At 40.5% G+C, this 16577-nt stretch overlaps 1 protein-coding gene and 1 long non-coding RNA gene across 9 annotated transcripts; one reads left to right on the top strand and one right to left on the bottom strand.

The window, feature by feature from the left end:
• Nucleotides 1–122: 122 nt before the first annotated feature.
• Nucleotides 123–14122, top strand: ndel1a (nudE neurodevelopment protein 1-like 1a). Of its 8 annotated transcripts, none has more exons than XM_067488288.1 (10): nucleotides 123–241; nucleotides 319–445; nucleotides 2771–2867; nucleotides 5170–5323; nucleotides 7347–7495; nucleotides 7719–7855; nucleotides 7974–8147; nucleotides 8678–8772; nucleotides 8871–9016; nucleotides 11740–14122. In XM_067488288.1, exons 3-10 carry the CDS (start codon nucleotides 2782–2784, stop codon nucleotides 11825–11827), a joined length of 1029 nt encoding a protein of 342 aa, XP_067344389.1. In that variant the 5' UTR covers nucleotides 123–241; nucleotides 319–445; nucleotides 2771–2781; the 3' UTR covers nucleotides 11828–14122. The 8 variants fall into 8 exon arrangements, 6 of the variants coding, with proteins under 6 accessions (XP_067344389.1, XP_067344392.1, XP_067344391.1 ...); XM_067488291.1 differs by adding an exon at nucleotides 9237–9271 and having other exon boundaries at nucleotides 152–445; XM_067488290.1 differs by adding an exon at nucleotides 9234–9271 and having other exon boundaries at nucleotides 152–445.
• Nucleotides 14123–14520: 398 nt separating this feature from the next.
• LOC137105740 (uncharacterized) lies at nucleotides 14521–16343 on the bottom strand. The gene is made up of 2 exons (XR_010911856.1): nucleotides 16135–16343; nucleotides 14521–15231 (listed from the first exon to the last, which is right to left on the bottom strand). It is a non-coding gene; the product is annotated as an uncharacterized lncRNA (long non-coding RNA).
• Between the last annotated feature and the right edge of the window lie 234 nt (nucleotides 16344–16577).

The raw sequence follows: 16577 nt of genomic DNA, 5'->3' as shown, positions 1-16577 counted from the left end.
CTTAATATACATATTTTTTTTTGTAAATTGCAAATGTGCTCCACATAATTTAAAATGAAGTTCAGCGACCAGCAGATGATGCTGGTTCCTCCCTGACGTCCGTGTTCTGCACAGTGCGGGAGCAGCGGTGACGCCCGTGAACGCGTCAGGGCCAGAAGAAATCCTCCCTAAAACGGATTTTAACTTCGTTGCTTTAAATGTCACAAACGTGCATGTTTGTTTCCCTTAACTGGAAATCAAAGTGTGTGTTGCTTGTACTGTTGGAACCGCCTATTTGTATTTGTTAAAAAGAATTAACTATTGGTTTAAAATGTTCAGATTTAGGGTGGATCCTGCTTGAAGTCCTCCTCCGAGCGGACCCAGCAGAGATCTGCAGACAGGCAGCGGGCGCTCGATGTGAGGACACAATGGACTGATTAACATCAGGGATTGGGGCGATGATCAGGTACAGAACAAATTATCATTTCGATTATCTTTGGTCTTTGGTGGGAAAACCATTTTCTTGTTTAAGTAGTAGAACCAACACGTGGTGGATGCTTTCTTCGGCTTTTTGCACAGCCAGGTTTGACAGCTGAGCGCAGCATCATCTGTTCCCAGGCGCTGTCATTCGTGTCATTTCTACTCCCGTTTTCTTTTATAATTCCAAACAGTTGTTAGGGTTGATTTTAGTTTCACATCCTTCTTTTAAGCATCTTTCTAAATCATTGAATACATGTCTGACTTCACACTGTAGCTGAGAGTCAGGCTCGCGCAGTTTACATGAAGGAAAATTGTTTCATGATAATGTAGTTTGGTTACTACATTAAGGAAGCCTGCCGTGCTCCAGGCCCAGAGCCTGTCCTGGTTTTTCCTCTTCCATAATGTCATTGCAGCTTCCCTCCAGGCTTGTGGGTGATGTGGTTAAATATAATCTGAAGCTGAACTGTTTGAGCAATTAGAGAAATAGAATTTTTTTGCAGAGGCTGGACTAGAGGCCACTGAGCCAAAAATGCCTTTTTAAAATTAAATTTTATAACATTTCAGTTTAACTGGGCCCTCATCATCTGGTGGTGTTTTATTGAAAGTCAAGTGGGCTCTAGAAAACTGATCAATGTGTAGACTTTGTCCCTCATCTCCTTCTCCATCTGTGTTATCTCATTATTATTATACTGTAGGAGGAAGAGAAGGCCAAACATTGCTGGATTAAAATTCTCGGAGGCACCAGAGCAACTATTTAGCTCGTAGAGCCAACTATACATTGTAGTTTCACTAATCTGGAGTATTTGTATGTTGCTAAAGCAAAGGTGTCAAAAATTCCCTGTTACCAGCTTCTCAGATCTGATTATTAGCTGGTTTCATAGAAAACTCTATATCTTTTGTCTACATTCTTAGCGTGTTAAGTGTCTGTGTCATCTCACATATATGCACAAGGTGTGACACACATTTAGAAGTGACCATCTCTGCACTGCTGCAAGTGCTTTTCTTTGAGTTTGTTGTGGTTTTCAGCCTTTGGTTCTCCTACGATTAAAAAATATCCTCTTACCAAGGTTTTCTGTACATGACACAGGAGAAACCAGACAGAAATTTGACACTCACACACAGTACTACTTCCAGTTTTTTATATTAGTTTATGTTTTCTGTAGTATTCCTGTACCTTTCACCTCTAGTGGAAACAAGTTTTTGACAAGGTTTTGTACTACATGTGCTGTAGTCTATGTTCTTTAGATTATCTAATGTACCTGCTGTCTCCAGCGCTGTTTATTATTAGGGAGATGTCAGTTTTACCATCCAGGAATGTTCCCGTCTCATTCTGATCCATTATATTTGACATTTAGTTCCATACTTTTAGTCTTTTTCACTTTGTAAGAAAAACAATGAGCAGAGTCGTTCCCTTGTGTCCTGCTGGCAGGTTCACAATTTCAACAGCTTTAAAAAGATTCTCTTTCTGTAGGGTAAATTCCCTTTGTCCTAATTGTTGTTTTCCATGTATTCAACTGGAGACTCAGAATAAAAAGCAAGTCCCTTTTCAACAGCAGGACAAAGAAACCTGTTTAACACCCATGAGAGTATTAGCGTGTTGATAACATCTTTTGCAGCGTCGTTTTCTCTGTAACCTGAAGTTAGAAGGATGTAAACATAATGAAATGTACTAGTTTACTGTAGGTACAGTAGTTATTAGCTCAGATGTTGCCCACTGTTTTTCAACCAACTTCCTGTGCTTCTCGTTTGGGGTGAACATGTAAACTCCCCTTTTGTTAAAATCTCTCTGGAGGAGTTTGTTTGGGCGGCGTCCTCCAAAACAGCTGCAGAGGAGCAGTTTGACAAAGCTTCGAATTTTGAAGAATGTTGTATTGTGAGCCCTGGGGTGACATCATCTGAGCTGCTCCAGATGATGTCATCTTTTGAGGTCAGGCATTTTCAGCTGGAATCAGAGAGGACTTTCGTACAGGGAGGGCAGCTTTACACCATGATCTCTCCCCGGGCTTGCGTGGGTTTCCTCTGGCCCCTCCGGTTACCTCCCACAGTCCAAAGACGTGCACGTTAGGCAACATGTGACTCTAAATTGCTCATAGGTGTGAATGTGACATGTGTGGTTGTCTGTCTGTGTGTGTCTCTCTGTGTCAGACTGGAGACCGGTCCATGAAATATGTGTTGAGGGGAAGGGCTTTACGTTTTTCATTGAATAACTGAGGCCTAACCAAGGAGAACTTTTGAGAAAGTGTCAAACACTTTCCTTCTACCTGTTTATTCCTCTGTATTCACCTTTGTCTTCTCATTCCTTCCTTTGCAGATTGGTTTGCCATGGAAGCAGATATAATACCAAAGTTCTCCACAAAAGACGAGGAAATTGACTTCTGGAAGGCTCTTTCCCTCAAGTACAAGAGAAGGTATTCGCCTCAGTCGACTTATGACGTGTGTCAGCACAATGGCAACATTTACTGAAATTCTACTGCATATTTTATTTTTTATTTTCAACAACTCTCATTCAAACTGTAACCCAGCCCTACATTTACTCGGTTCACCACAGCAGAAATATTTCGCTTTAGGAATGGTTGTAGTTCAGGCATCTGTCTCACTCAGTAAAAAACAGCGTTTGCATATCCAGTGACACTTTTTGTACCAGTGTTATTTGAGACAAGCGGTGACCACTTCCCCTTTTGTTCCTCCTAACTTGTTTCTCATCATACATAACAGATTATTACTTGGACTTATTCAAGTACAAACGTACAAGCAGCATTCAGCAGGTTTCAGTTTTCCAAGCTGGATGAACCCATTGACTGGAGGCGATTGTGCATTAACTTTTCACATAGTTTTGTTAGATAGGCTGGAGAATCAAACATGTGGGAGCATTTCTATGTCACGATGGCTTCACTCTGACAGCTCACTTGTGCTGGAGTATTTTGAATATAAGCTAATGACTGTGAAGAGGAAGCACCAGTGTGCAATTGTATAGCAGCCAACCTTTCTCAAAGTGAAACCCGTTTGAAAGGGCGGCATCGGTCAACGTTACTACAGTTTAGTTCACGTGATGGTGCCATTTTTAGCCAGATGGGTCTGTGTGCGTCCAACCATTGTTGTCTCGTCAGACACTTACTCAGCCACTTAAGCTGGTCACATGTGGTGGATCTAAATGTAAAGTCAGGCATTAGGCTTCTGTGAACATACCAGTCCACCTGAGTGCATCAAATACAAATCATGTTTATTGCGGTGCATTTCTTACCGTGTTGACACATGGGAGCAAATCTCAGGGTGGGCGCTGGTGTTTTGAAAGATTGCTTGTTAGCAGTGTGACTCCAGCTCCACCACTTTCCTTTTCTGTCCTTCAAGATGGCCACTTGTCCAAAACCTACAGGATCAGGCTATTGATGCACTACATTTTAGCAATGGCCAACACATCCATTTAAAAGACTAAAACAAAGACTTTATTAGTCCGTCTCTTACGCATTCAGCCTATAAATAAGGTCATTTACCTGAAGCAGCTGGGCACTGTAGCAAAGGTTACTCACAAGAGCTTAAATAGTGCATTTGTTTGAGGCGATTTATAGCTTTGGATTAATCCACATCTGGTGCTTTTAGTGACGATTTCCAACACCGGACAGTGAGGGTGGGGGTTGGAGTCATGGTGAGGAAAGAGCATGTCACCCCGTACAACTGTCCGGGTCATCGCTGTGTGTGTCCGTGATTGCTTTCGAGGTATTTTCTATCTGGTGGTTTTCATTATTTATTGTTCATATAAATCCCATCAGAAAGCCAGAGCCAACACTGAACTTTATTAATGTGTGTGTTTCGTCGTGTGTTTGCTATAGAGCTCCACTGTTCAGCTGTACTGTCCTTAAACCACTATCACTATCAAACGGGATCTTTTTGATCCACCTCAAAGGTTTTACTTTAAAAAGCCATTCATTTACCCATTAGCGTTATTGGAACGAATGCATCTTAATGGGGTTTTAAGAAGACAGTGATTGATAAATAATGGATTAAATAAATGGACTTTTGGCCCAGTTTACACTTTTGTGATCCACTCACTTTCTGTTTATTAACACGACTATGTCAAAATTTCCCCATTGTCCAACATTTAGAGGGTCAGGCTGATGATATACTCTGCATTTCGATTATTGTCAACAAATCCAGTCTAAGAATCTGCCTCTCACATATCATGACGTCCCTGCCCACGTTTTGCATCCAAAAATAGAATATTTTCCTACTGACATTAATAAAGTCATGTTTAACATAAAAATCAGGGGTTTTCTTGAGAACTGTGGTGCCACAGTAAAAAGTCAGTGGATCAGCCTCCAGGTTTGATGCAGGCCTGTACTAGGTTGCAGCCAGCAGTTGAAATCAACTTTTAATCAATATGAAACTGAAAACTAATGGATTCAAAGGTCGATTCATGTGCTATATTAAGGTAAAAAATGAGCTTAAATTGCCTTAATTGTTATTGGGTTTCCATATTAAAGCTCAACAAGTAAATCACATCCATAGACATATTTTCGTTTCGCCTTTGAAGAACTAAAACGAAGCGTTTCACATAGAGGTTTAGTAGAACTTGAGAAAGACTTGAGTAAAATCGTAGAAAAAGCTGATGTAAATGATGTTGTGCTCAGCTGATGGATGCACCCTCCAGCTGTGCTTCCCAGGCTCGTGTGTGAGACCTCTTTCTGTTTTAGCCTGTCGCCTGTCTGCTTGCAGCTGCCAGGAGGCTCAGGAGGAGCTGCTGGAGTTTCAGGAGGGGAGCAGGGAGCTGGAGGCTGAGCTGGAGGCACAGCTGGGCCAGGCTGAGCATCGCATGAAGGACCTGCAGTCTGAGAACCAAAGACTCAAGAATGAGGTCGACACGCTCAAGGTAATTACAGGGGTACAAGGAAACAGTACGAGACACAAACAGTGGCTCAAAAAGAGAGATGATCGACAACTGAGCTCAGGTTTGACGACTGAGCTGGAAATCAAAGACATGTTTCCATTAATTCCATCAGTGCATCCAACCCACTAAGTAGGTATTTCATCAGTTTTAAAGGTCATATCAGAAACGTATGAAGCGATAAACTCGTGCAAAAGCAGACACGAAGCAGCACTTTCTGAAGCATAATCCATGTTTAAGTGCAAATGCTTTAAATGTCTCCAGGAACAACTTAGTATTTCACAAAAGAAACTAATTTATTGAAAAAAATCTACATTTCTGTAGCCAAAAATGTTTCCTTGACTTAATAATGTCCTCGTGACTTCGAAAATCCGTAGTACCAAAGGTGGAGCACAGTCCAACCTTTGTCCAAAACCTTCAGTTCCACTTTGAACGGCTCACTTGTGTGGTGTTGGATTAAAGGGACTTTCTCTGTGGATGTTCAGTATATGTGTGTAACCTCAGTGATACATGATGGTCTGAATCACACCAGCACAGCACGTCACTTGACATAAATATTTGATCCTTCTTCATTCGTTCTTGAGTGCAGACTCATGGGACAGAGTAGAGGAAAGTAATGCTGCAGCAGCTGCTGCTCCCCTGGATGCACTTGCACTGACGGGCCTATTTCTTTTTTCTGCAGTGTTCCCATTTCGGTTAAAGCATGTAAGATGTGGGTCGGTGCTTGTTGGACAATTTACACCGGATCAAACTGCGATAATGTTTAGTGGTCTCAGTGAGGGGACTTGGTCCTGGAGACGTCATAGTTTGTGAATCCACGCTCAATCTAAATGGTAATTTCAGCTCAGGAAGGTGCTGAGCCACCTGCCCTGTCTTAAGCACAGCTGACCTGTCTGACCTTCATAAATAATGCATGAGATAGTGTCTCGCATGCTGATTCTCGCTCCATAATTACCAAAAGGTAGGGGGCCATGCCTCTGGCTGGGAAGAAACATTTGTGTCTACATTTGTCCGCACATTATGCAAATGCAGATGCACTTCTGTGTATTGGGGAAAAAACTTGCCTTGTTTCAAATTTAGATTAAAGAGCTTCATACAGTTTTGACAGTTTTCATTACAAAGAACAACCACATTAGATTGATTTATTTTTATTATTAATATTATACTGTCAGTTTTGTTAGTTATAAAACGCTGTCAATTTGAAGCTTTCATCCATTGCTGTGAGTTTTTAGCTGAGTTTCTCAAAGAGGATTTCAGTCAACGATGCTCGGAAGATCTTGAAAAAAGACCAGAGAACAGAGAACATGCTCATCTTTTATAAATTCAGAAAACACATTTTTTTTGGCATAAGATAGTGACATTTAAAAATATTATGTTTTTTAAAGTTACTAACGAACAAATTTTTCCGAACACGTGAATAAACTGACATTTATACAGAACGTCATCAATACAGTTTCACACACGCTTCATAACTGTACAAACAGCATTTTTAAAAAGACATCAAAATTATTTAAGCAACACTGGCATTTTAGAAAACACCATTTAAAAATATATTTTCGAAAAATAAACACTGCATGAGCATCTAAGAAAACACATTTTTTAATTAACATTTCTTGTCATTTTATTTTTGTACTTTCCACTTCAAAGCCACATCGCTTTATAAAGTTCCTTAACGGTCATATATTTAATTCACATGGTGGTGGCTCGTGCTGAATGTGGTACATGGACGACCCTGAGACCTGTCTGGTGGCGGCTGTTGATTCAGACACCACAGTAACTGCAGATATAGGTCAGACACACTGACAGGTCCAGCGCATTTGCCAAGCTGATTGTCTCAGAGCTGGTGCATGTGTAGGTCACACGGTGCAGAGGAGGGAGAATGAGGGGAGCGCTGGAAAATGGATGCTCAGACTTGGTTTGTGTGTGTGTTGAATTTCTCCTCTTGTGTAAATATGTGTGATCTTTACAGGCCACCCGTCCTCATTCTGTCCCCATCTTCTTCCCGCAGGAGAAGCTGGAGCAGCAGTACTCTCAGAGCTACAAGCAGATCTCCGTGCTTGAGGACGACCTCGGCCAGACGCGCAGCATCAAGGAGCAGCTCCACAAATATGTCAGAGAGCTCGAACAGTCCAATGACGACTTAGAACGAGCCAAAAGGTTGGTGTGTTGTAAAGTTACGCTACGCCCACACATTTTTCAGTGTTCACCTCACCCTGATGCTTCCAGCCTTATTCACGATGATTCAAATATTGATCGTAACTTTCAGCAACTAGCACTTAAATAATCACTCAGTCATTTATAATGAGGCAACTTCACTGGATATTTGTGTCCATAATCAATGAGAAGTGATTTTTGTGTCTCCTTTAACGTCTTCCCTCAGAGCTACTATTGTGTCCCTGGAGAACTTTGAGCAGCGCATGAACCAGGCTATCGAGAGAAACGCCTTTCTGGAGAGCGAGCTGGACGAGAAGGAGTCTCTTCTGGTCTCTGTGCAAAGATTAAAGGATGAAGCCAGAGGTGATTATTGACTAGATTTTACAAATGAGCCGCGCTGTCAGTCACAGCTCCCGATTATTAACATCCAGCTGCTGTGTCTTCCCCTGTCTTTTTTTTTTTCCCCCCTTTCCTTCCGCAGACCTGCGGCAGGAGCTGGCCGTGCGTGAGAGACAGGCAGACGTAACCAGAATGTCTGCTCCAAGTTCGCCCACACAGGACAATGTAAAGATGGACAGTGCTGTGCAGGCTTCCCTCTCGCTGCCTGCAACCCCGCTGAGCAAAGGTCTGGACAATGCCTTCGCCAACCCAGCAGGTAGCGGCAGCCTGTCTCCCATTGAGTGCGTTGTTCTTTCTCGTTATACAAGTGCAAACAAGGAAATTCTGCAGGTTTTCTATTCATGTGAAGACACATCTTCCTGTTGGAAACAGAGCTGCAGAGTGGCTCAGTTATTCATTTGTGACACGAAAGAACACGAATCACTTACAGCATTGGAGAAATATCTTTATCTTTGGGAAGCACATTCCATTTAAGGGTATCCAAAGTCTATACTGTGTAAGAATGCAGGGATTCCTGTCTAACTGCTGAGTATCATGGGGGTCTCCAGAATGATTCGCTTTAAAATCAGTAAAAACACCTCAAAAACAAGGGGCTCTTGTACACTGTTGTCATGCATTGGAGTGTGAATACAAGAGTCAGTGTACATTATATACGATCTTACAGCTACGATACAAAGTAGCTACAATAGCTACAATGCACTTTGCATTTGCCGATTGGAGTCAGCGGTTTTTCATTTGGGAAGTTTTGTAAGTGTTTTAAAAGAGTGCATCCTCTCTCCTGCACAGTGCTGTCCAATGGATACGGCAACAACTCGCCACTGACGCCCTCTGCCAGAATATCAGCCCTCAACATCGTCAGCGATTTACTCCGGAAAGTTGGGGTGGGTCCTTCTCAAGTTTCTGTGTTTTTGGGGGTGTAGAAAGCTCCAGTCTGTCCCCAGTGAAGCAGAAGCTTCCCTCTGTTTATGTCTCTACACAGGCTCTCGAGTCAAAACTAGCTGCTTGCCGGAACTTTGCCAAGGACCAGAAAGCCAGGAAGTCGTACACTCTGGACAACAGCAATGCGCTCAACGCAAACACAGCCAACTACTCGCATTCGCTCCACATGTCATACTTCGACAAAGCGTGAGTGAAACCGAAACCCGCCTGCTTTCATCTTTTAGTCCCTATGGAGGGAGAATTTATGGATCTTGGAGTGAAATGTCACAGTGTCAGTCTTGTCAGATGACGTCACTGGAGGCCTTTGGTGTGTTATTACGGTAAAGGACTATGCAACATGATGTGGTGCATGACATAAACAGGAGAGGATATCTGAGACCTGTGTGCATTTTGTGTCCCCCAGCAGGACGGAGACGGTCACGTTCCCCGCATTGATTCTGGGTAATCGCAGGTCCTCTGCCTGTTAGCTGAGTGTGTTGGGGTGCATGCAGTCACATGCTGATTTTAGTGTCTATGTCAATGTAGAACTAACAGAAATAACAAAGACTGTGGGTTAAGGGAGGATCTCAATTATTAATTCATGGGTGGTGGTGTATTGGTGCTGGAAATGTCCTGTTCCCTTAACCTGACTTAATAGACGTTCTTCCTGTTCATGCAAGTGTTTTCATGCTGTATTTTGGGAAGAAAGTTGAGGATTTTCTGCCAGAAGCCCGACAAAATAGAGACTCAGAGAAAGAACATCCCCTGCTCTCATAAATGATTTGTTTATGTTTTTGTTTTTGTTTTTCATTTTTCACTCAGATTTCAAGATATCAAAACTAATGAGTTGAGTACATTCATTACAATGGCAAATGACGGCGTCCTCCTACTGATGCCTTAGTGGGCGATAGAAAATTAATTAAATAAAGACATATGGAATGTATTTCCTCTACTGCTCCTACCACAGATGCACCGATCATTGATTTTAACCTCATTGGGAACATGTTTGTGGAACCAGTGGACACCCAGGGCCCGGCTAGAGTTTTTTAGAGAATTGTTAGGTGCCTTGAGGTGACTTTGTTGTGATTTGGTGCTACAGCATATAAATACATTTGAATTGATCAGAATTCATAAATACAGCCTTGAGTAAGTTCAGCTTGGTTGAAATTTTAACTTTTGTCTCAAAGCACTAACAAGACGTCTAAAAGCTCCTCAGGTGTGTTGTTGTACAGTGACGTCAGGTATGTATTGGTTTTCTCTTTTGGCTTTGACCTGCTAAGTGTTAAGGATTATGACAGACCACATCCTGGAATTTCCCAGGAATTAAAATTACAGAGGAACACAGTACGCTGTGATAGGACTCCAGTCTAATGGGGACTTCAGTCATTATTAAAGGAAAGGACGACGCTGCTAACAAAGAGCAAAAGACACCATGCGATAAACATGAGCAAATCAAAAGAAAAAATCTTCACCAATTTTTTTTTGCGTTCTTCTGTATCTTCAGCAATTTCTAAAAGCTCCATCTGGGTTGTCAAGAAGATTTTTAATCTCTTGTCCTTGTGTTTAGTCCGATTGCCTGTATTTACTCAAGTTGCAATATGTTGAACTCTCTGGGCCACTGATGTGTTTTTAAAAGGTTTGGTGATTTCATCGAATCCTACAGTATTCATACAGTTGTACACTGTTTGTGTTAACCACAGTCCATGTTTTGTGTGGTGGTGAACGTTGGCCCTGGCGATGGAACAGTGTGAGACAACTGAAAGTGTGCAGACCGAGCTGCATGTAATACAAAGTCACTGTCCATCTGCTTTCAGTGCAGGTCGGTGTCAGATTAGGAGAAACCACAGACAGCTTGTCTCACCTCATGTAAAAAAGCGAAAGCCTTGGTCAGATTCATATTTCCTGACGTAAACTGAGAAGTACATTTCTCTGACTCATTGAGAAATCAGACGAAAGGCATCAGAGGAGGACGTTTGAAGAGACTTTGTTATTGGCACAAAACTGCGTGTGTTGTGTAGATCCGTTTTCAGCCCTGCCTTTAGAATTGGCTTTGATTCACTGTGTCTTTAATGGAAGCCATTGTTGATCCTGCTCTGAACGCTGCTTTCCAGAATCCTGAGCCAGTCCCAGAACACAAAATATGCCGATTGTATCTCAACTATGAACAGAAACCAGTTGAACCAGTCAGTCAGGCTGACTCTTGTAACTCGCTACTTCCTTCAAGTTCCATTTTTTTGCAACGAGCATAGTTTATTTTGCTTGTTTTTTTCTTTATACTTACATAATCTCTGTGGAGTCGTGTGTGTGTGTGTAATTGGAAAGCGTCAGTCTGTGATTAAAGAAATCGGACTAACAAGCTTTCGATCAAATGTCTTTAATCTGATTTTTTTTTGTCCTTTATAATATTAGGTCCATTTCTGCCAAGTGAAAAAATGAGATCACTTGTTAGAGATAATAAAACCAAAATTAGAAAGTCAAAAAAGTTTGTTTGTTTTCAGCATAAAATATGGCATAAAGTCATAATTGTGACATTTACAAAGTCAATGTTTTGAAATACAGTAGTAAAAATTGTACATTTTTTTTGTTTTTAAATATTGAAATTTGGCATATTATCTAATAAGATACTTTGTTTTTCATTTGTGACAATTATGGGCTTCCATGCTCTTTTAAGCACAATTTTATGATAATGTTTAATGTTAAAATGACAGAATGACAGAAATACAAACCCCAGTCCTTTGATACTGGCTAGTGTGCATTGACTTGAGCAGTGATGCATTTTATTTATAATGGAACAAAATTACATAGTCTTGTATTTGGTAGATTTTCTAGAATTTGTGATTCAACATTATTCAAATTCTCTCTCTCCTTTTTCTTTATTGGCTCAGCCAAAGTTTTGAATGTAAACGTCTTGGTGTTTGTTTGTTTCACAGCAGGACAGTGAACGGACTGGAACCTGCCCCCCTGACGGCCATCACTGCCCCTCCTGCCCCTGCGGGCTTAGTGCCCCTCGCTGTTTGACCCTAAGGCCCCAAACCAGACCAGACACACCCGCCCTGCACCAGAACAATCCCATCTAAGAGAAGACTTCATAGAAACAGAGCGAGGACACAAGTGGTGAACACTGTAAAGCTTTGTTGTACTGTTGCTCCTCTGATGATTTTTCGTCTTTTCTTGTTCTCTGTGTCTGTTCTGACTCAACAAGTGCTTCGCTCCTGCTCTAAATATGGTTTGTCTGTATATTTTATGTGTTACTGTATCTGCTGTTTGCTGATGGTAAAGCCTCTGCTCTGAGACGTTTAGGGATTCCTTAAAGCAAGGGTTCTCAATCCTGGTCATCCAGGACCCCTCCTCTGCTCATTTTCCAACTACCCACTGCTGATCAACTGCGTCAGGTGTTCTCAGTCAACCAGAAGCTGGAAGATACCATCTCAGATGAGGGTGGGGATTGAATTGGCATGTTCCAGCTTCTGAATGACTGAACACACCTGATGCAGGCGATCAGCAGTAGGTGCTGCTGGGTTTGGGAAAACAAGCAGGGCAGGACCTGAGGACCACACCCAACATTTTAACGATGGACTCATCATTTTTTAAGGTTTGTCTTGAAACTGTAGAGTCAGCAGGTGTCTGTTGCTGTGATTATCTCTCTTGTTCACGCTTGCTGCTAGATTATTCCTTATTATTGCATCTTTGATAGATGCGACGGGTGACAAAACACATCTGAGCCTAATATGAGGCTTCAGCGCTAAATCAAATTAACCAGATTCCATCATTACATAATTTTTTTGGGACAGGGTTCACTCTTTGTGTTTCTCTCCGGAGCTGTGTTTGAACGAGAATAAACTGGGAATCTTGTAATAAAATGGATGTAATTTTCCAAAGATTCCTACAAGAAAAATGCTTCTGGGTTTTTGAAGCAGGTCCTAATACAAAATTAATGTGTTTACCTGTAAATGACAGGAGATTTTATTGGCTGTAGATGCTTTGAACACTTACGCAGTAAGAAATGGGAGGGTGACCATGCACAGACCTTGTTTTTTTGCAGAGTGTACTCTGTAGTTTGGCTGACAATCATTGGGCTCTGGTCCTGCTTGTTTTCCAGCTATCCCTGCACTACCCTCATCTTCCAGCTTGTGACTGATTGAACACACCTGATTCAGGTAAGTAGTTGTGGGTAGTTCAGGGACAGTTGGATACAAGCAGGCCTGCAGTTCGAGACGCGTGGCTTAGTGGGACTGTTGAAGTTTCAGATGAGTCTTAGCTTAACTTTGAAGTCTATTTAGCACAGAATGAGGGTTGTGCATAGTGAAGCTCATTTCTTACAGCACAGAATGGAAAGTAGAAAATCTTGGCAGTGAAACTTACATACAGGTGCATTCATTTTGTGTTAAGACAATCTTGAAAAATCCCAAACTATTCCTTCAGTTGTCAAGCAGCTCGAACCTCTTACGAACCTCATTAAAAATGGCGTGTGATTCTTCACGTGCACACTGACAATTCAATGGAAACGGATATTTGAAAGCACGAACAAGATGAATCAGTACAGCAGCAAAAGAAAAAAAAAAACTGTTCGTAAGGGACATTGTGACCTGACCTGACATCACATCATCTGAAAATATGCAAATAATGTCGTCCTAGCTGGACAGTTTAATGTTAAAATGTGTTTTTTTGCAGCAACTTTCATTAGCAATAAGTTCAAATCCAGTGAGAAGCGACAGATGACTGGATTCACATCTACTCGGGTTGGCCCATGTGCAGATGTCCTGAATAATTGTGCACCTCGTATGTCTCAAACAATTATTGATGTTTCAAAATGTCCCACGTGAGCATCACAGGCGAATGTTTTAAATATTATCTGTCGTAAGGATTTGAATTTGACTGTTACCTTGTAACTACTGTAATTTTGAAGCTGTCGAAACACGAGGGAAAACGAGTCTTTGTGTCATTGTAGCAAGTCATTAACTTCTTAAGTATGTGACATGATGTGTACAGTTTGGGTCATATTGATCGTAATTTACAGGCAGCCACTTAAAGTGGTGCTGTTCAGACCAGTTAACCACCGTTCTCATATTCTATACAACTGTTATCAACTGTTTTTAAGGTCTGTACAATACAAAAGCAGCAAGTGAAGCACTTTCACCTCGTGAACTTTAATTTTCAGTTACGTGCAATATTTGTTTGTTTGTGGGTTTAATTTATTTCACTTCTTTTATGGCATGATTTATTAAAAGATGTAATTATCTATCCATCAATTACTTTTGTAATGTCTGATCACTTCTCACGGTTGAGGAAATTATTAAAGAGCTGTAATGATTAGTTGGTTTGTCAGTTGAAAATGAATCTTCTGTTTGGAAAACTTCACCTTGGTTTTGAGAAGTTACGATATCGACATTTTAGAGACCAAATACTTAACAGATTAAAAGAATAATCAATGAATTGAAGAAATTAAATGAAAACTGACATTAGTCCATCCATATTCAGTTGTTTAGATTTCTCATCTGTTTGGTTTTTACACAGGAAACCGCAGAATATGCCCATAACAAGGAGACCCAAAATTAAATGTACAAATAATATAAAACCTTAGAAATGAGCACAGAACCACAAGTTTTGTTTGATAAATTAGACTGAACTATTGCCAATACTGACAAATACAACGCTAATTCCAAAGAAGTTGGGATGATGTGTAAAACTTCAATAAAAACAGAATGCAACGATTTGCAAATCTCATCAACCCATATTTTATTCACAAAAAGAACAAACAACATATCAGAAGTTGAAACTGAGACATTTCACCATTTCATGGAAAATATGACCGCATTCTGAATTTGATGGCAGCAACACATCTCATGAAAGTTAGAAAAAGTTGCATTTGAAAATGATCAGCAGAGACGTAAAGCATCCATTACAGAGGCCTCAACAGAACACTGATAAGTTGTAACCAACACTGTCCTCTGTTGGAGACACATGTAAGTACAAGGAGAAAAAAAACACTGGTCAAATTCAAACTCATATTCACCACTATGGTAATTTAATAATCATGTCACAAAACAGACACAAAATAGTAAATTACACTGTTAATCTGTGTGAAATCTAAAATGTGCCCAAAAACAAACAGTTTGGCTTCTTGCACAGGTTCAGCAAGCGTCTAAACTTGAGGAAAGTGGCCCAATGTGGGGTATTTAAGTCTTGTTGACTCTAAGTCAGGCTGTGATCACTGGGACATACGTAGCGTTCAGTTCTGCTTTGTTATCTCTGACCTAGAAGCATTTTGTTCTAAAAGAGCAATATTTTAACTGTCGCCTTTCTTCTTCTCTGCCACCTTTTCTATCTGCTTCTGCCTTCTCTCCAGGACCTCCATCTTCTTGGCGTTGTTACGTGCTTGTTCCTGCGCTCTGAGCTCAGCCACATCTTGGAAGAACATGTGCCTGCACGGAGGATGAAGCAATAAATGGACTGATGAGGGAGGAACTCATGATAACACAGCACACACTACACCATCATTTCACAGTACATTTTACATTTCAAACATTGTAAGACATTTTTATATCAACTCTGTCTTTAATATGAATATTTAAAAAGTTTTAGGAAGTTTTGAAACAAATGAAATGTGCTGCTCCCAACTGCTTCACAGTGACAATTTGCAGTTTGTCTTTGTCTTGCATGATAGTAAACTGAATATTTGGTTGGACAAAGTCTGACATTTAAATACTTTTGTCTTTGGCTTTGGGATGGACATTTTTAATTTTACACTTTACAGAAGATATGATTGTTTATTTAGCCTAAATAAAATAATTATGTTAATAATTATTTCAACAAAATATAAAATCGCAGTCCTTCCAACATTAACATTTTGTAATAAGGAGCAAGATCACTTGTCATGATTTCATATTTAAAATAATTTGCCACAGCCCTGTGTTTTTGACTGTTTCTGTATTTTTTTAAAGTACAATTTTAAGGTCCTTGTACACACTATGTACTAAACCTAATATAACATTTTATACAAGTTTAAACTTTTTCTCAACTGAAATCTTTAGGGAATTATTGTGCTTTTGACTACAATACATCTGCCAGCTTTTTAGAGTAAGATTTTACATTAGAAAATGAAAAATATCTGGGACATAATGAAGATGATATCTGTGCACTTTGTAGGTTTTAGTAACTTTTCGCAGAAAAAGAATTGACTTTCCTCCACTGCTATATAAATACACACGTGACATAATTGTGCACGTTATGCATGCACAGTAATGCACGCTACGTGTAGAATGGTTCTGCATGGTTCATTTTTCATGCACAAGGCAGTAAAAACATGCAACAAGCTGTAACCTTACCTGTTTATGAAAGCAGTGGCCAATCCGACAATTATTGTCCCAAACAAAACGGGTTTGGCCAGACGCTTTGAAGCAGACAGTCTGTGCTGCTTCATCATAGTTAAATTAACAAAGCAGCAGCAAGAGTTAAAACAGAATATACCATAAATGAGCTTTTGATGTGACCTTTGAAATGGCCATAAGCGTTAACTCACTCCTGAAGGTGCAAACCTCCTACTTCTTGTTATGCAGCCACTTACCCTACGCAACTTCCGTTTCCAAATAATATCAAATTATCCCGAGACATTATCGTGGACGCTTTTACCCACGCAAAATTATATGATAATTTTTATACGTGCCAAATGGGTTTGAACTACTTTTTTAAATCGATATTAAAACTTGTTTATAAACAAACAACGTTCAAATGGAACGTTAGGTTTTAGTGTTACTCCTACTACGGAGAC

The sequence above is a fragment of the Channa argus genome, chromosome 20, assembly GCF_033026475.1.
Source record: "Channa argus isolate prfri chromosome 20, Channa argus male v1.0, whole genome shotgun sequence".
In the NCBI taxonomy this organism is placed as follows: Eukaryota; Metazoa; Chordata; class Actinopteri; order Anabantiformes; family Channidae; genus Channa; species Channa argus.
Note: the sequence above shows the minus strand (reverse complement) of the source record. Positions and strands in the feature narration are given on the sequence as shown.

Coding starts and splice junctions, on each gene's coding strand:
- ndel1a (XM_067488288.1), top strand. CDS start 2,782: ATGGAAGCAGATATAATACCAAAGTTCTCCACAAAAGACGAGGAAATT. Junction 5,324..7,346: donor ATGAGGTCGACACGCTCAAG/GTAATTACAGGG, acceptor TTCTTCCCGCAG/GAGAAGCTGGAGCAGCAGTA. Junction 9,017..11,739: donor ATGTCATACTTCGACAAAGC/GTGAGTGAAACC, acceptor TTTGTTTCACAG/CAGGACAGTGAACGGACTGG.